The sequence below is a fragment of the Aristolochia californica genome, unplaced genomic scaffold (genome assembly GCF_029961685.1).
Source record: "Aristolochia californica isolate CCGP_79_NKW_82.1479 unplaced genomic scaffold, dmAriCali1.0.hap1 SCAF_6, whole genome shotgun sequence".
NCBI classification, from domain to species: Eukaryota; Viridiplantae; Streptophyta; class Magnoliopsida; order Piperales; family Aristolochiaceae; genus Aristolochia; species Aristolochia californica.
This window is the reverse complement of record NW_027182257.1, coordinates 35200293-35220859: the sequence shown is the minus strand read 5'-3', so window position 1 is coordinate 35220859 and position 20567 is coordinate 35200293. Positions and strand designations below refer to the sequence as shown.

At 38.9% G+C, this 20567-nt stretch overlaps 1 protein-coding gene across 1 annotated transcript; it reads left to right on the top strand.

Annotated features, from left to right (window-relative positions):
* Nucleotides 1-920: 920 nt before the first annotated feature.
* LOC137934796 (peptidyl-prolyl cis-trans isomerase CYP18-1) lies at nucleotides 921-18866 on the top strand. The gene is made up of 5 exons (XM_068779327.1): nucleotides 921-1065; nucleotides 1146-1220; nucleotides 17808-17969; nucleotides 18165-18323; nucleotides 18431-18866. The coding sequence occupies exons 1-5, from the start codon at nucleotides 1063-1065 to the stop codon at nucleotides 18512-18514; spliced, it is 483 nt and encodes a 160-aa protein (XP_068635428.1). The 5' UTR covers nucleotides 921-1062; the 3' UTR covers nucleotides 18515-18866.
* The last annotated feature ends 1701 nt before the right edge of the window (nucleotides 18867-20567 follow it).

The window sequence follows — 20567 nt, the reverse complement described above, 5'->3', positions numbered from 1 at the left end:
AAAAGAGTGAAAGTAAATTACCAAGGTAATTCACTTTCACTCGCCACTTACAATGCAGACTAAAAGGTTTTGAGTTATTTTCACTAGTAAAAGTACTTTCACTTTTACTTTTATTTTTAGAGTGCACTAACATGGCCTTAGATGATAAAACGACTGTGAGAAGAAGAAAGGAAAAACAACAAAGCGGAATATACAAAGAGTATTCTTGTTCTTGTTTGATATTAGTCATCTGCAATGATATTGATGATGTGAAACAAACAATAGAACATCAATTCTAGTCAAATGAAGGCCCCCATCTCTCTCTCTCTCTCTCTCTCTCTCTATATATATATATATATATATATATATACACGTTGGTTGTGATCCAGATATTGGCGTTTCGTTTGTTTTGCACAAAATGACCTTTCGTATATTATATATATCTATATATATATATATATATAGATGTTGGTTGTGATCCAGTTATTGGCGTTTCGTTTGTTTCGCACAAAATGACCTTTCGTATTAGATTGGGCCTCTCTCTCTCTCTATATATATATATATATGACTTTTCATGTCTAAGATTTATTACCCATCCCTAATTGAAGTAAGACAAACTTTGATCCAATTAGATTGAGTTCGGCCAAATCAGTAAAGTATAACTAATTGAAATTGAGTTTGGCCAAAGGTTTGAACGAGTTGATCAATTTGCAACCTATTTTGCCCAAGTCCAAATTTAAATCGATTAAATGATCATAATGTATATATATATATATATATAATTTTTTTTTCAAAATTATCCTACTAAACAAATATATAGATATTTTTATAATAAATACCAAACAAATATCAAAATTTAAAATTTCTTCAAAACCTGTAAATCGTAATCATGAAAATCTTTTCTGGCTTTTTATCGCCAACAGGCACGAACACCTTCAGAGTGGCCCTGCATTAATTCGGGTTCGAGAACACTCTCCGGACTTCCCCTATATTTCTTTCGATAAAACAAAATTGCGCGACAGTGTTGAAGGCAGCTAAGCTTCCAAGTTTCAACAGGTCTTCGCTGTTTGCGCTTTTCCCCAAATGGTGAGTGTGCTTTGAATGTAATCTATTTCTTTCCGACACCATCTACTTAGAATGTCTATGACCATTTTCGTTGTTTTTAGTCGGTTACTCTGCATACGAATCTCGGGGATATTAAGTGTGAGATTGCTTGTGACGAGGTGTCGAAGACAGCCGAGGTATGATAACTTCATTTTCTCGGTATTTTTTTCTGTTATGTTTCGCAACCCATCGGTTTAGGAAGCTCGGAGCATTATCTGATGTCATAAAATTCAGTAGAGCAGATATGATTTCGTTATTCATGTATTCCTCTTCTCTGCTGGGGCGAGTTTAATTCTCTAGTCTTGAAATTTTGTCCTGATTTATTGTTCTATGGTTCTGTCAATGAATTCTACTGTTGTGCCATCTATTGAAATTCTTTGGTGTTCTAATAGTTTGTATGTAGGCGGGTGAAAAGAGAACATGTCTAAACAAAGAAACTATGTTTTCCTTTGCCTTTATAAGATATTAAATGTGTTAACGGTAGTTTCTTTCTGATGGTTTGTGCATCAAAGGCTTGTTTGGTTCAATGTTCTAACGCAAGCAAAGCATGCTATGATTTTTTATTCTTCTATGAATTGACTGCAGAAAACTTATGGATAAGAACGTATCCACCTGAATTTTCTGATATTCGTAAAAAGTATTATCTAGCCTTATGTAACATGTTTTTCTATCTTATGAGTGAGATAAATGTTGTAAAATTGGTGGAAGAGGTGGAATAGAGAAGAAAGAGGAAAGAGAGAAGAGGAAGAAGAAAATTCAAAAGTGCTGCAGTGTGCACCACTCTTCTCATAGGTTAAAATTCAATCTCCCTCTTTATTGAATAGGTCACTTATGTGAAGACTTAGTACAATGGCATAAATGTTCCTCTCGACCCATTTACTTATATCTCTTAGTATATACATCATATAAACCTGAAAATTGAACCCTATATACATAGTCTTATCCTTGAGCTCATCATTCTTCTCTTCATGTAGATTATGGCCAACTTCCATAGGAGTATCAATAATTTTAGCTCCTAGAAACCCATATTCACATAGTGTATCAGTCACATACTTTCTTTGAGGCAAAACAATACCTACCCGCTTCTTGCTACTTCAAATCGAGGAAGTATTTAAGCATCCCTAGATTCTTTGTTAAAGTGATTTTTCAGATGTTCTTTCTACCTCGTCAATATCCTTTTTGTCACTGCGAGATAGCACTATATCATTGATGTATGCAATCAATATCCTTTTTGTCACTACGAGATAGCACTATATTTCTTCAACCAACTTGGTTAATGGAGAGGCTTAGCATAGAAGCTAAATAATCATATTTCTGAAATCCAATGAATAAATAACCACTCATAATAGGCTTAAGAACACTTTTCTTTATCAGGGAATCTTGTTCCCACAAAAATTATAACCTTTTATGCATAAAATCTCAACATAAATTGGTTTTCAGTCAAGAACTTTCAAACCGATAAAACAGCCTTGGTAACTTCTTCTATCCGAGATGCATAAATCTCAATAATCTCATAAGATGAAGACTGCCATAAAATCGTCTCTAAACCATCTTCTAAACCCGAAAACCAAGAGCAAGAATTAATAATAAAAAAACTTATCTCATGAGCTTCAATCTTGCTCATGAGATGCATAAATCTCGAGACCATCTTTCAGTCAAGAACTTTCAAACCGATAAAACAGCCTTGGTAACTTCTTCTATCCGAGATGCATAAATTTCAATAATCTCATAAGATGAAGACTGCCATAAAATCGTCTCTAAACCATCTTCTAAACCCGAAAACCAAGAGCAAGAATTAATAATGAAAAAACTTATCTCATGAGCTTCAATCTTGCTTCACAAATAGCCTTCTTTGAGTAACTTTGATCATAACTTCTTAGAACATTCTTTTTGACGTGGGGATCCTAAATTTGATGCTCTGATACAATGTTGAATTTAGGACCCCTTCGTTGAAATCTTGAGCAAGGTGAGAGAGGGAGAAAGAAAAAGAAAGAGAGTGAGAGCTCTCAGGTAGAGAGGAGAGAAGAGAAAAAAAGAAAGAAGAGTTTAGGCTAGAGAGGAAGACTTCACGAGATGAGAAGTGGACAACTACTTGACTTTCTTATTTTAATTCGAGTACAAACACCTCTATTTATAGTAGAGGAAAGTAGTAGAATCCAAATACAATTAAACTACCATTCTCCTAATTATACCCAAACTATAACTCTTAAAGATTAGTCTATCATAATTAAATAACTCAACATAATTAGAAGACTAACATAACTCAAACTAGAGCTCTTCTATGAGGCACGTGATCATATATGATAAGGATGCAAACTCGTGGTTGTCATGGTGGGTCCCACTTTATCTTCCAACTCATGTGATAAGGATACCAGCTTGTGGTTATTATTGTGGGTCCCATTTGATCTTCAAATCTTCCAACTCATACCAGCTCGTGTGATGACCTATCATGCCATCTCACGTTCTCATGGTGGTCCCACCAGCTCGTGCAACCATGGTGGGTCCCATTTTGTAACAGTTGTGGAGTGAACACAAGAAGTCCGATAAATGGTTCCTTGTGACTGACAAAAAGAACCAAATTTACAATTCATAAACTCAAGACTGTTGTCTGTACACAAGATATGGATAGAAGTTCCAAATTGATTTTTTATTTCATTATAAAATAATTGAAATACATCAAAAGCTTCAGATTTCTCTCATGAGATAAATCCAAGTACTTCTACAGAAATCATCAATAAAGGAAATAAAATACATATGACCAAACTGACTAGTCATGTGACAAGGACCCCAAACATTTGAGTGGACAAGCTAAAAAAATTTACTTGTCTTATGAGATGAAATAGGAAAGGTGCTCCGGTGACGCTTGCCCAACTGACATAACTCGCATTGAAAAGTAATACTAGAAGGAAGATCTGGAATTACTTGAATCAATTTTGTTGGAGATGGATGACCAAGTTTGAGATGCCATCGAAGAGGTGAATCAGTTGTGTGTAGTGTAGGTAAAGTACTGTTTGGGTTGTGGCTGTCCAGATGGTATAGTCTCCCTCTCTCATGTGCAAAACCATTCATCTTTCTTGTCACGAGATCCTGAAACACACAATGAGTAGGGTAAAAAGTTAAACAACAATTCATAGACTTAGCCAGACTGATAGGCAACAAATTTAAAGGGAATTTTGGAACTAACAGTGTAGATTGAGGGGAAAGAAAAGGTGCAAGGGTAACATTTCTCACTGCCTGTGCTGGTGAAAACTGACCCATCAGCAAGATTAACATGCTTAATGAGAACAAACTCCTTTAAGTTAGAAAATAGTGAGGACATACCCGACATGTGTTTTGTGGCATTAGATTCAAGAACCCAAGATGGGGAATGAGACATTGAGAGTGCAAACATACCTGCAGGAGGAGTCGTATGTGCCAAGGATGCAGAGGGAATAGATAGTTGTGCCATAGTTGGGAAATCTGTTGCTGCTGCTATGAGATATGTTGTTGTTGTTGAATCAATGTTTGTATTCATCTGGAGAACCAGGCGGGATTGTAATTTCTGACCTTGGTGTTGTACCTTCTTGTATAATAGCATTTGCCCAATGTAGGCTTCCCAAATTTTACCCAACATCTATCTAAGTAATGATTTGTGCGTCCACAATGAACACATTTGCGCTCAATTTTACCATCTGCTTGGCCAGAATTATCTATGCCTCTGCCTCTACCGGTCCTTGTGCGTCCCTTGGACGTATCAGTAGAATCAGATGCCGTAGCTGATGTATTAAGGGCAATAGCTTCACCCACTTTAGTATCTTTTCCAATTCTAGACACAACAATCTTTTCAACTCTCTGTACCCTATTAAAGGTAGTAGAGAGGTTAGATATTTCATTGAGGCCAAAATTTGTGCCTTTATGCTGTCAAATTCAACACCCAATCCATCTAGAAATTTCGCCATAAGAAGTAGACTCTGTTGTTGTTGGAGTTCCCTTTCATCCGTAGTAAAAGGATGAAAGACATTAATTTCCTACTAGATACTTAGAAAAGAACTACAGTAGTCTATCACAGTTCTGTTACCTCATTTTAACCGAAAATATTCTGTATATAATTCATAAACCCTAGAAAGATTGCTCTCTTGTCCATAAAGAGCTTCCAAGGACAATCACATAGCCTTGGCAGTTTCAAAGTTTATAACTTGGCTCCTGATATTAGATTCCATGCTGTTGATGAGCCAAGTCATCACTTGACTGCCTTCAACCTCCCAATAATCATCTTGAGGAACATGAGGGTCATCTCTATTAAATTTTAATAGATCTGGACCATATAAGGTAATTATTACCATTCAACTTATTAGAGGTGATAGTAATCATATCTTTACCATCAGGATATATGATTCCTTTGCTGGAGTGTAAACCTCACTAGAGTCAGCCATATAAGATATATAAGAATGCCAAACAGATCAAATAAGCCTTCCAAAAAGTTCCAAATCAACCAGCTCTAGTGTGCCCCACAATGTAAAATCACAATTATGGTAAATATAAGATGTGCGCAGATCAAACATTCCAAAAATTCCAACAAGGGGAAGATAAAGTGCACAGGAACCTGCACTAGGGCTGACATCAGCAAGTGTGCAAATGACATCAGCAGTCATAGTTCTCGAATTTTGGCACACTCCTCTAGATCAGCATAAAAAGGCCTCTTTTGGCAGTTTAGAATATCAAAATCTGTTCTTAGAATAGTACAACCAGTAACCCTAGGGTCATGGCAGAAAGAAAAAGAGAAAAAAATGGATTTTTACTAACCATTAGCCAAAAAACTGGAAAAAGATCCTTCCTTTATGTAGACTTCTGCTTCAAAGAGGAGAAAAACTTATGAAAATCCTTCCCATATGCGATCTACTACTCTGATACCATGTAAAAAGTAAGAAGAAAGAAGATTGAAGAGAGAGAATGAGAGGGAGAGAAAGTGGAGAAGAGTAAATTGAGAAAGAAACTGAGATAGGGGACCTGCATGCCCCCAACTTCTATTTATAGCTTAGGGTTGAGTCAGTTGAGTACAATTTACGACATTGCCCCTATTTCAAGTGAAAAACCACCCTAATTCTCTATATCTCCTATTCTACGTTTCCCTTTTACATGAAATTTTGTCCATAGACATAGTTTGACATGTAGAACAAGAAATATAAATAATGACAAGGTAAAATAATTAAAAGTACCTTGTTCTTGTTTTTCAATAGTATACATACCCGAAAAATTTCAGTAATAGAATAGAATAAACCAACACCAAGTAGTACTTGCTTGTAAGGTAGCTTTTTTGTTTTTTTTTTAAATGATGCTGATTTTTATTAAGACAAAAACTCAAAAGAGCAAATTACAAAGGAGGGAAGCCTTCCCAAACAATGAGAGATTGCTGGGAAGTTCCGAATTTTGTCAAATTTATCAGCCAAAGAGTTGACTGATCTAGGAATGAGATTCCAATTACAATGGATAGATGATACAATGTCAGCAATACAATCTGTGATAGGCCAGTGGCGCCAAGGGTGGGAGCTGTCTTTGGAACACCAACTGATGATAGTCTTCGAGTCTCCTTCAATGATTAACTTGCCATGGAGACGTTCCTTGAAAATTTGGAGGCCAAATAGAAGAGCACTAACTTCAGCAGTATTAGAATTAGTAATGTCCATTGGTCCAACATAAGAAAGAATAAAGTCTCCATTGTGACCTCTGAATACACCACCTGCTCCAGCCGGCCTAGGACAACCAATAGCACTACCTTCAAAATTGAGTTTGATGCAGCGCAAGGGGGAGGATCCCAGATGGCCATAATCAGAGTCCTGCAGAGGCCAGTCATATGAGCGATCAAACTCCAATTTTCCAAAGGGAAACACCCGATAGAGCGGCAAATTCCTTCCTTGTATGAAGCCAACTCAAGATAAGGCCAACGACATGTGAAGCCGTGTTGTCCAGGGTGCAAACTTTGGAGTTAAATCTCCGGTTATTTCGCTTGAGCCAAATGCACCATGGAACATGTGCAAGACAGGCCGAAAGTATTAACTCGCTCAGTCGAGGAAGGCGAATCCCTCCCATTTCAAAGGTGCCGAAGAGGTCCTGATGTAGCCCCATTGGGAGCCCAATCTTTTGAAAAATTTTCATCCAGACTTGCCAAGAAAATTCACAGTGTAAGAGGACATGTTGGATTGTCTCATCGCACTCACCACAAAGGGGACAAGAAAAATCAGGGGCGGTGAAGCCTCTTTTATGAAGGTTGTGAGAAGTAAGGATCTGTTCTCTAATGGCTGACCACACGAAAAATTTGATTTTGCTTGGCGTTGAGAGTTTCCAAGCCAGATTTGCCTTGTGCTCATGTATATTGTACTCTTGCTTTCTAATATGAGAGTAAGCAGAAGCAACAGTGAATTGGCCATTAATGCTAGGCTTCCAAGTCAACTTATCAATTGAATGCTCCTAGATAATAATATTGCCCAGTTTAGTAAGGAGAGAGCAAAAAGCCGAAGATTCCTCATCATTTAGCCCCTGGGGAACGGGAGACTCCACGATTGATCCCTCCACGAATCAGCCACTGAGCAAGAGGGGTATCTAGCCACCCTATACAGCCCTGGGTATTCCTTTGAGAGGGAGCAAGGGCCGTACCATTCATCCGACCAGAAGAGGAGGGTCCTTCCTTGGCCCGTGTGAGTAGCATCTCTGAATACTGGGAGAAGCTTATAAATTGATTTCCATATCGGGGATAGGAGGCGAGCGGCACCACCCTCTCTCTACTAGGCACCCAAAAATAGAAGATGGAATTTGACCATATTCCTCCATAGACTGTTATGCTTGATGTTGAAGTTCCAAATCCATTTGAGCATAAGAGCTTTGTTCATTTCCTTTGTAGGCTGGATGCCTAATCCTCCCCTATTATGAGGCGTGCAAATATCCTTCCAACTAACCAAGTGGTATCTAAAGGTGTCTTCTGATCCTCTCCAGAGAAATTGCTGACGGATGGCGTCAATTTTGGAGCAAACAGAGGCCGGACAGTGCATAAATGATAGTAGCTAATTTGGCAACCCTGCCAGACAAGACTTGAGGAGAGTGAGACGCCTCGTTGTAGATAGGAGTTTACCCCTCCAAGTGGCTAGCTTCTTTTCAAATTTCTCAATGAGGGGGGACCAGAGTGACGTCGAAGGCCGGGAATAAAAAAGTGGGAGCCCAAGATATGTAGCTGGCAGATTTCCCACAGAGCATCCCAAGTAGTCTGCCATATCCCGAAGCCCAGGTGGATTGATGTGGTAGCCTAGAAGGTAGCTTTTTTGTTTTGAACATGGCCTATATAACATCTTATCCCTTGACTGGCATCAGAGCAGTTCTCCAAGAGGAATTGAGTTTTATCAGCTCAAAATAGAAGGTATTGCCATGTCAAAGAAAGTATAGTCAGTCCATAAAGTAAGACTCTAGCCTCTTAGGGGACTCCTTTCCGGAATAAATAAAGAAAGTAAACAGCTTTTAGTCAGTTATCTGGCCTTTGGCTCAATGGTCACTTGAGTGGTTTTTAGTGTTGAGGTCTTGGGCCAAGTTTCACTGGGGGTATGGGGTGTAGATTATGTATGAAATATGACAATATGATCATTAACAAAAAAAAAAAAAAAAGAGACTTTACTTTTCCTTTAGTATGATTTTTGTTTGTGGAGATAGAACAATTTAACTATACAAATGAATGAAGTAGAGGAGCCTCACCTTTGTAGGTGATAGCTGGGATGACTCTAGTAATGCTATATATTGATGATTTGTTTGATTTGTTTGATTTAGGAGAGAGGAAGGAACATGTGAACGTATCTAATATGAGCTCTTGATAAGTGAAACTCTTGAGTTGTATAGAGAAATAGAAGTGAGTGCCACTAAAGTGGTGTGTCTTTTGGACATGTGAGTCTAAGGACATCAGCCTTTGTGCACTCAACCCTTTTTTGATTTTAATTGCTTAGAGGAACTGTAGATTGGAGATGGGCTGCATCTGTGAGATACACCAAGTTCCATGATGGGGATCAAGAGTTAAAGTAACTTTTCAAAAATAAACAAAAAGTTTACTTAAGGAAGAAAAATAAGAAACCCCCACATTTAGCTTAATGAGGAGCTCGAAATTTGAGCATTTGTAACTTTAGTAAATGCAGGAAGTATAAGAATTAATTTGGATCTATTTCTGGTTTTTTTTGCCTTCAATCTGGTTTTATTGCTTGGTTATGATTATTTTGGCCTCATTGGGGTTAGTTTTAGGGTCTTTAGGTTTCCTTTTAGTGATGTTCAATTCGGGTGTTGAATTTTAGAGTAAGTAGCTTTATAAAGTTGATACAGTATTGTACTAAATCAGTTGATAAATGAAAACTGTGAATAGTTGTGTTTGACTTTGTCTGCAAAGTTAGAAGGCCTTTAGCAACTAGGGCCTGGACCATATAAGCCAATTGGATCCTTTTCCATTGGATGTTTGATGTATTTTTGTTTATTTTCTAGATTCTTTTTTTGTTCCACCAGTATTATTTCTGGTCACTATTGTAAATTCCTTCTCTTTAAATAAATTCATCATTTTCGAAGACAAGAGGTTTCTCGGACTTTGCAGGCCCAAAGAAAATACAATGCATCAATGCCTAATTCAGGGCCCCAATTGATTTTTGGACTCCTTCAAATTCTTCTGATTACACTCTTCCTGTAAGTTCCATGTAAGTCTACAACAGACAACATCCAAAAATTCTTATCAGTTTTGCCCAAGGGACTGCCTTCATCCGTTCCAAAAGAGAAGGGAAGGGAAGCACTATTGGAGACCAAATTTGAGGATGAAGGCACTCCAAACATTCCAAGAAAAAGTGTAATGAAGGATATGTGGTCTGTTAAGTTGGGTCCAAGGCCCTCCTAAAATGACTAGCCAATTTAGGAAACCTCTTTCCCAACTAATAAACTCAAAAAATTTGTACTTACTAATCCATTTGGGACTATTCCTTAACACTCCCCCTCACGTATAAGCCCTTTTTGTGGCTCTACATATTGATAATTTGGGTGAAGTTCCATATATGAGTACCTGCTCTGATGCCATGTTAAGTTGGGTCCAAGGCCCATCCCAAAATGATTAGCCATCTTAGGAAGCCTATTTTCCAACTAATAAACTCAAGATCATTGTAATCACTAATCAATGTGAGACTATTCCTTAACACTCTCTCATGTGTAGGCCTTCTTTTGTGGCTCTACAAGTGGATAATTTAGGTGTAGGCCCTTTTTTGTGGCTCTGCGAGTGGATAATTTAGGTGTAGGCCCTCCTTTGTAGCTCTACAAGTGGATAATTTAGGTGTAGGCCCACATATGAGTACCTTCTCTGATACCATGTTAAGTTGGGTCCAAGGCCTATCCCAAAATGACTAGTCAGTTTGGGATAGGCCTTGGACCCAACTTCACATGGTCAATAATCTCAAGTTGTTCAGTACACAATTTGCAACTTTGGTTTTCAATCATGCTCCTCCTCCTATGCAATTGGTCAATTATGAGGATCCTGTCTCTTGTTGCAGACCACAAGAAATGAGTCACCTTTGAGGGAGTAGGGGTCGTCCAATCAATTGCTTACCTTTTTTTTTTTTTTTTTTTTTTTTTGTCTATGGTGCCATGAACAAAAGCATATTGGGATGTGATAGTGTTTGTTTGTTACGGTCCCGGATCTCACACAACGATTCATAGGGACAAAAAAGAGAAAGATGAAAATCAAGCCGAAGGGAAGCTTAAAAACCCTAGGTTCTTTGAGGAGAACGCACACCCCTGAGCTCGTTGAGGAGAACTCAAAACCCTTGTTTACTCTAAATCAATACTTTCTCATTACTCTTACGTTAAATAGGGTTCACCCTTACAAGGTTCAAGATAAAATATTATAAAAATGCCCCTGTGGCCTATTAATTCTTTAACTGAAATAACATTACCCCCCCTCCCTGGAGAAAGAGCTTGTCCTCAAGCTCGAAGGTAGGATTTGCTTGCCGACATCTCCACCTGTTCCCAAGTAGCATCCGTGGTATCTGTCTCAGCCCTCTGGATGACAAAACTGGAACATTCCACCAGAGAAGCAATTATTTTTTTATTTTATTTTATTTTTATTTTTTGCCGACACTGCCAGCATCACTTGTTGTAGCACACCCCAATACGGATAAGCAACCAAACAATAAGTTGAACTATCACCTGCTCCAAACTGGCAACTTCTACTTTGACATTAACAACCCTTGTGTGATATGCCCCAACAGTTGCCTCATTGGCAAAATGCAGCATGTCCCCGGTAACCTCAGTAACCGGATTGAGCTGATTCCTAATTACGGCTGGCTGCCCAAGTTCATCCAGTGGTCCTTCACTTGTCTGTGTATACATTGCTACTTTGGCTCCACAAAAATTGCAACACAAGGCAGAGATCAGGTTTTTCTTCTTGTCCCTTCGAGAATAGATTGAGCGAGCACTGGTAAGGCTTCCCAATTGGCAGTAACCAGCAAAGAGAGCATTCGATGTGGGTAGAACTTGCTGGTCCCTGATGATGATCTCACAAACAGCAACATACTTCTGCGGATGAAGTCTTTTCTCCAGCCGCATACCCATATGGTTTAGGCCTGTGTTGGTAGCAACAACGTTGCTGTAATTCTGCTGAGAGGACTCTCGAAGAGTAAGTAGTGCTCTCTTGTGAATTTCTATAGTAGCAGCAGGGAAGTGGGCATTCCTTGCCATGTATGGCATTGCGATTGCTGTCAAAAGGACAGCAAAGATTGCTTCAACTGCCCCAGCTGCTCCAAGGCGATGACCTGTAGCTCCCTTTGTTGAAGATAATGAATAAGCGGCTGAACTTGAGAGGTTCTGCTCATCTGCATCCTTTCGATCAGTGTTTATTTTCTGCTGTAGTGCCCCGTTCTGCACTGCCACAGCAGCAGCAAATTGAAAAGTCGTCATCAGCTCAGTCGTCATGTATCCTTCTGAGCATGCCAACATGTATCTGCACTGCAACAGCAGCAGAAAATAAAATTTAACTGGATCCATCCCGTACGTTTCATATACATCCAATAACATTGCCCCATTATCCTGGTTGGCAGCATCGAATGGTCCACTGACAGCACCCATTTTTGCCACTGATGAAATAAAGTCAGTCTGTCCAAAAAACAAAAGGGCACCTGTTGCATCAAAATCCTTTCTCTTAGTTTGCATTTTCTGAAGTTTTGCACCTTTCTTCACTGCAACAGCAGCAGCAGCACCAAACAGCAGAACTGGTATATCATGTTGAAAAATGTGTTGCAACACTGTTTTCTGCACTGCCACGGTTGTCAGCACTGTTTGCTGCATGGCCACAGCAGCACTGTTTCCTTGGCTATCTGGCAGCACTGTGTTCTGCAATGGCACAGCGGACATCATTTGGTGGAAGAACCCATTAGCCTCTTCATGTGGCCTGTTAGGTGCATACCCTGCTGTACTGAGAGCAACCACCCTGCAGTCACAGGTTTCATTCGTTGGAGCCCGTCCAAATTCATCATGTTGGAATATTTGTTTGTATCGACCGGGCCAGTCCCTGTATAAGATCCGTGGGGTTGCTTTCCTAATAGGTTCAAACCTTTTAGCGCATTGGTTTCAACATGGTATCAGAGCAAGGTTGGTCCCGAGTTAGAGTTTTGCTCCCACCTGTTTCCACGAGTCACAAATGGCAACGTGTAGGGGAGTGTTGTTAATTTAATATCGATCGGGCCGATCCCTCTTATATTCATGTTGCACCTTCATTATTGCCTCGAGGTTTTAGCGCAACTGGTTTCAACATGGTATCAGAGCAGGTTGGTCCCGAGTTCGAGTCCCGCTCCCACCGAATTTGTCCTAGGTATTTCTGGTGAATTTGTCCCGGGTTTTTCCGGTGAGTTTGTCCACGGGTTTTCCCCGTGCGGGGGAGTGTTGGAATATTTGTTTGTATCGACTGGGCCAGTCCTTGTATAAGATCTGTGGGGTTGCTTTCCTAATAGGTTTGAACCTTTTAGCGCTCTGGTTTCAACACATTACATTGGCTAGCATGCTGAATACATAATATATAAACAATAGCTTCTAGTAAGCCACTGTCGTCACTGTATTATCTTAAAAATGCAGAGTACTTCTTGTTACAAAAATCCAATTCCATATCCACATAACGGGCTGCTGAACTTAGCTTGTTTAACTTCTGCACACAAGCCCCATTGCCAACAGGTTGGGAACAGAATTTCAAATCTCTTGGAAGGTCAAGTGCTGGAACAATAGGTGGAACTTTGCATAATCCATGTGCTGGTGCAGGCTGTCCAAGTTTTTCTTCTAATCCTGGTGCAGTAGCCTTCAAAACCTGCTGAAACCAGATTCGTTGTCTGAGATCCATCAGGTTCATTCCAGCTCCTTCAGTTTCATCAATACAAGCATAACCTCCAATAAGAAGAGATGCCATGAAGGAACTAACAAGAGAAATTCTTTCTGTTGCATTATATACATCTGGCTGCTTCTCAAATATCTTCCTGATTTGCGGACCTGTGAATCTTTCATTTGCACGAGACCCAGTAAGTTGAGACAATGCTAACGCACCCCCAACAGTTCTCTCCATCTCTCGGCACTGTGAAGTGGTACTACTGTCCATCCATATAGGTGACTCTTTGATGGAAAAAAGTATCACTCAACTGGGTTACAAGAGGCTTTTCTGGGTTTAAAGAACTCAATGTAGTTGAACTTCCTTTCTTCCAATAAACACTTCCATACAGATGGATGCTGCCAGAGACAGTTACTATTTTTCCGAAGTCCAGCTTTGATTTGACAAATCCTTCAAGTATGAGATCCAAAGCCTCAACCCACATTAAAGTTGGTGAGACAATTCTCCCACTTTCTGAAGGGTCACAGTAGACTTCATCCTTTGTGTTGTAATGTGGTAAATCCTTGCTTACAGTTTTTATTTTCTGCTGTTGAGCCCATTTCTGCACTGCAACAGCAGCAGCAATTTGAAAAGTCGTCCGACTGTTGAACCCAGCAGTCTTTCCAGGTTTTCCCACCTTGGCTACCATCTCATTTCCAGAACTCTCACCTGGTTGAAGAATTTTTACAAACAGTGGCCGAGCAGCATATATGGGACCTACAAAATTAAGCACAACGATTTCAAATTGACAATGAACAGACGCATTGGTGCTGTTCTCATCAACAGAAAAATAAAACATCACCCATAGAATTTTTTTTTCCATTCCTGGAATCCCCAAAAAATTCCCATCTTGCATTTCAGACCCAAAAACCTGAATTCCGTAAAATTGGCTCTGTTTCTCTGTTTCACAGAACAGAAAACCCCCAGCCCCAAAATTTGAGCAGCGTTGCTGCTGCTCAGACCATTTGAGCCACATCACCCCCATGGAAGAAGCTTTTTGACATACAAATCAAGGGCATTTCAGAAACTTAGCCCATAATGCGTTGAAGTTGGTTTCCCGCTGGGCTGTCGAGAGCGAGATTGAGAGGTGTCTGAATTTAAATTCGGAACTCACAGTTTCCAAAGTATATTCTTCCGGCAGGACAATGATTTCTACTTCGAAATCGAAGTCGTTTGATTTTTTCTCCTTTCGGTTGGCATAACCCGTAACTTTCTAAAAAATGACTCTGCTGTGGAGAAATTTTTCATGCCCCCTCACAACTTCGAGCCTGACTTGTTACCGACGGCGAGCAGTAGCCACACGATGCTTCTGCACTCGGTGAAGCTTGGCGAAGTTAGGGTGAAATTTTTTAGAGACAGAGGTATCTCGGAAAGTTGCTGGAAAATTTTCCCTCTCCTCTTCAAGGAGACGTTTTTCTTCCCGTGAGAAGGGGTTGTTGCTTGTCGTGAGAAGGGAATTGCCAGGGTCTCGGGACTTTGGCTCTGGATTTCCATGCTCGGCCCCTTCCTCAAAAATTCCATCACACCTTGCTGCCATTCGTATTTCCCTTTTGAGTCTGTCGATTTTCTGGTTAAGAATTGGGATTTGATCCAACTGTTGCATAATCTGAGCGAACCTCGTCTCGTTTTCTTCTTGTGCCTCTGCGTACGCATTCAACCCTCTGATCAACAACTCTTTTAACTCCCCATTACTGGAATTCCCCATGTTACGTAGCTCTGATACCAGTTGTTACGGTCCCAGATCTCACTCAAAGATTCGTAGGGAGGAAGAAGAGAAAGACGAAAATCAAGCCGAAGGGAAGCTTGAAAACCTAGGTTCTTTGAGGAGAACGCACACCCCTGAGCTCGTTGAGGAGAACTCAAAACCCTTGTTTACTCTAAATCAATGCTTGCTTTTTCTCATTACTCTTACCTTAAATAGGGTTCACCCTTACAAGGTTCAAGATAAAATATTACAAAAATGCCCCTATGGCCTATTAATTCTTTAACTAAAATAAAATAAAGTAAATTAAAGAAAAACAATTAATTAGACTCTAAATAACTTAATAATGTTATTGCGTGCATAACATTGTTCTAGAGGGGTCTCATCTCCAGACCATAAATGTAATCTCCTCACCCTTTAACATGTAGATTTTCTAACATCGCAAGAAGGCAATGAGCATCAAAAGCCTCATCAATGTTAAGATTTTCAACCATTTTGGTCTTCATCTTTGCCTGCCCAAACGACCTCCTCTCCACTCTCATGATTGCTGCTCGGGCTCGCCTGCCCATCTTGGGAAGAATATTAATCTCCTCTATTATTGGCCACACTCCCTGGATTATCTGAAAGGAGCGCAATAACAGGCACTTTAATTTCAAATCTTGCCATCATGGGCTGATTGTCAACCATATCATTGGCCATGTCTCAGCCTGGCTCTGCACCCGTAAGGACTTTCAATTTACCAACTCTTCCCTGTGCCTCAATTGGTCAAACATCGCCCATATGTCTTACTGCTGCCACCCTCCCACCATGACCACCTGGTGCCCCCCACTTGTTGGTGTTACTAAACTAAATTTTGATTGCAGTGCGAGGGGATGCCTGGGCATTGCTGGATTCAGAGAAGTTTTCAGAGATGCTAAGGGACGAACCTTGCTCACATTTCGGGGCCATTGAGGATTGCTGACTCGACTGAGGCTGAACTCTCTGCTCTTCATCATGGCCTCCTCTTCCAATGTCATCTCAGTGCCGCCCCTGCCACCACCCCACCCCCCCCCCCCCCCCCCCCCCCCCCCTGGCGCTGGTCTGTCCCTCACAAGTTTTCAGACCTCTCATCCCAGATTGAATGTATTTGGACCCATACCCCGAGATCAGCAAACTCTTTTGCAGATTCTCTTGCAAAAAATTGAGCCCTTCTCCAATCCCCGATTGTATGGGGAGAGCTCTCCTAATCTTTTTTGTTTCTTTCCTGTTTTAAAACTATGCCTTTTTAAAAAAAAATGATTTAGATTCCAACTTGTGTACTATTTTTAAAGTGTAACATGCTGGCAACCGTTTTAACCCATATTCTTTGTTACAAAGTCGGTGTTATTCATTATTTCCTTCAGGATTACTATACCTTTTCTGATTTTGGGATTAATTGAAATTTGGAACTCTTATTTGGAGAAAACACACCCCATCAGGTCTGAGTTATTCGTGTGACAAAAAGTTGATTAACCATTTCAGATGGTTTTAAGATAATGATGTTAGGACTTTTCAGTTTCACAGGATATTATCTGTTTCGTGTTACTCTCGTTGAGTCAGGCCAAACAAAAGTTGTGAAAAACATCAAAGAGAGAGAAGTAGAAGGGAGGAGAAAAGAAGAAGGGGCAAGAGGGAGAGAGAAGAGTGCGTTGGAGCAGCACTCTCTTAGGGTTGAAAATCAAGCCCTCTCTATTTAAATATCTCGCTTAAGTGGAAAAGGTAGGAAGTACAATAATGCCCCTCATTACATTAAACTCAATAACTCTCTAAATACATATCAAACTAACTTGGAACTTGGAACTTGGAACTTGGAACATAAACTCGTATCATGATGCCTAACTTACTGCAACACGATATACATACAAATAAGAAATGACAAAAATATTCTTATGCATAAATCATCAGGGGCCAGGTGTACCAGACAGTTGCCTCCGAGTTGTGATGTTTTGTTTCATTTGCTGGATTGCTGTTAACTCCACCATAACAAACCCACACAATGATCTGCTGGATATTTCCAATCTAATTAGTAGAAATATTATTACATTTGGAAATAATAGATTGGTGGATAAGAAACTGAATGGATATGCAGCTTATTTTTTTGTATTGTTAAATTTAATTACATTAAATGAACTGATATTTTCTATGAAATAAAGGCAAATAGTAATTGTTCAATGTCAGTTTTTACCAGATAAAAAGGTAAGAAACCAGAAAATAGATATCGCACCTTTGTGGAGTTCAAGTGGAAAAAAAACATGAGACTAATTGGTTCAGAAATTTAACAAGTGACACATCTCGAGTCAATGCTATGTTTTCTATGACTTATGCTTATTCTTTTGGTTTTGTTTTTTTTGTATTTTTTATCCAATTCTTTTTATGGTTAATCTTTTTTAGATGTGGGCTCGGTCCATCCTAAAGTGACTAGGTGAATTTAGGAGGGCTCTTCCTCAGTAATAAGCACAGGATTTTTTGATCCTGGATCTATGTGGAACTGTTCAGTAGTGTGGGCTTTACTTGTTATTTGGCCCTGGAAACAGTACTCATACTGGGGACGAGGTCCGTACTTAAAGAGTTCCAAGGTTTTAGTCAATAAAAGCTGATGTTCCAAATTTCTGTTCCTTTGTTTAGAATTTTTTGGCGCTATGTGCAAGTGGTTATTATGATGGCACAATATTTCATCGGAATATCAAAGGTTTTATGATCCAAGGTGGGGATCCTACTGGAACTGGTAAAGGTGGGACGAGCATCTGGGGAAAGAAGTTCAATGATGAGATCCGGGAATCACTGAAGGTATGGAATCTTCAGGTGTCAGGTGATAGAACAGATTGCCTGTATGTTTTCTGCTTTACAGTTTCCTTCATTATTGTGCTTTAACACTTGACTTCTTACAGCCTACTTAGATAGCAACTCACAAGTAAGTTGCTGCATATCAACCTTGTTGCTCTGGGCTAAAATCTCTTTTAAAAATGACTCTTTTGTTTATAGCATAATGCAAGGGGGATACTCGCAATGGCTAATAGTGGACCCAACACAAATGGAAGCCAGTTTTTCATCGCTTATGCGAAGCAACCACATCTGAATGGACTGTATACTGTGTTTGGGAGGGTGATTCATGGTTTTGAAGTTCTTGATCTCATGGAAAAGGTTGAAAGGCTACCACTAGAGTCCACTTCTCTTAGCATCTAATTATACATGTGAACAAGCTGTGAGAGTGATTTATAATATTATTATGTTTTTTCTTTTACATACAGACCCCGATAGGACCCGGAGATCGACCTCTTGCAGAGATCAGATTGAACCGTGTGACTATCCATGCAAATCCACTAGCTGGCTAACTTTCATGTGACCTTTCAATCCTGGTCTAATTCCTCCCATCTGTTTCTCCTTCATTTTAGGTGAACTAATATGTACCTGTGAGAAGAATTTACAGGAAGATTATCATCCTTCATTCTGCATATATCCCATTACTGGCTGTTACTGTTACCTGCACATGCTTCAAAGCGTTCTTCTCTAAAGGACCACCTGAAATCCGAGTCAACTTGTCTGTTTGATATATAAGGTTTTTCTACCCATTGTATGTTTTCCAGCAACGAAGAAACTATTTGGGTATCTATGAGCCTATGTGTGAAGCAACTGTTATGAGGAGAATATTTGACTAAATTTCATAGTGGAAAGTTTTCCCCCTGACCCAGGAGATTTCTTTTGATGAACAATCTTCTATGTTTAATTTGAAATCCTTGGATTGAAGTTTTTGAAATTCTACTTATGTATCAATTAGTATCAGAGCAAATGAGGGGAGGTAATCATAACAATTATATTTCTAGTCAGCCTAGTCAATTTACAATCTCTTAAGACTCCTTTTTTGGGTGGCCAGGCCAACTCTGCTGATTGTACATGTTTGCCTCATTAAAAACTAGCAAGTATATGCCCTAAGTATATGCACTCAAAAGTAAACAATATGTATCTGTTCCATCTATAATAAAGTGATAAGAAAAAGTTCCAAGCACTTCCATTGTAAGCACTTCCATCTATAACAGAGTGTACTTCATTTTTCAAGCAACTCTCCTAATTAATTCTGAATGAAACATCCACTGAAAAAAAAAATCCCCTTTTAGCATCCAACATCTCTCAATTAATCTTTTATAACATTCATAAATTACCGTTTAATATGTCTACATCTAGCCATTCATAGCTCAACATATTCACGGGATATCATTTGTAATAAGAAGAGATATATAAATAAAATTAATCTTAAACATCAAATTGTTTGATCAAAACCCATAAAAGTAAGTCAATTTCTAAAGTACTCAAAATTGTCTAAGTTAATTAGTTATCCATTTTCATTATCAATCACACTTCTCGATTCTTAGGAGGGTACCCTATAAAAGCAACTGCTCTGGTAGAACTTTCAACAAGAAAATTATATGTTTTAATCTTGGCACGTTTATCAAGTTTTGGAATCTTTATTACTTCATTATATAACTCATCTGCTTGAGAGGTTTGAATGTTATCTAATGAAATGGTTGTTGCAAGTCCATCAAGATTCTCTTTGATTGATTTTAGATATTCATTTAGGACATAAAAAGCTTGTTATATCTTACTAGTTTCCGACAAAGTAGAGGTTCTAGGAATTGTTGAATCTTGAATTCCACTTCATTAGTACCATTTTTAAGGGAGGTAAAACTATCTCCTAGGTTTGATATGCTAGTCCCCTTATCCCAATTCATTTCCACTCTTTAGCAATAGTACCACTAGATCCTATCGCACAATCTTTCTAAAGAGAATATGTAAGTCATCATAATTCAATATAGGTTTATATCGATACGGTTTTGCATATGGATGAACCTACATATTTAAAAAATTGTTTAAAAAAATTAATATACAAAAGTTAATTAAAATATAAAAAACTAAATCTGTATGAGCATACCTTTATGCAATTGTCTCACACTTGAGAAACTACTTCAAGCATCACTATTGATTTATTAAAACCGAATCCTCTACCACTATAGCAACATTTCTGAAGTATAACAATGTTCTTCTTCAATGTCTTCAATTGGTCTTTTATATACTGGACTAATATATATTGCAATCCCACAAAAAAATTCAAAATTCTCTAATATAACTTTGGAAACAATTGAATGTGCAACTCCTATAAATGTTTTTACATTTTTTTGTCCCTTATTCATTTGGTCTATTAGTTTGTATAAGACAATTGCTCATGTCTTGACTCATAATTCTTTTTATCTCCTCTACTACTATCCATTTTTCCTAAAAATTGTCAACATCAATAGTGATTAGACACAAAAAACCAAACACTTGAAATACATGCTACATGAAAATTAAAGTTCCAATGCAATTAAAACTTGAAATCATGGAAATTACTAGTCT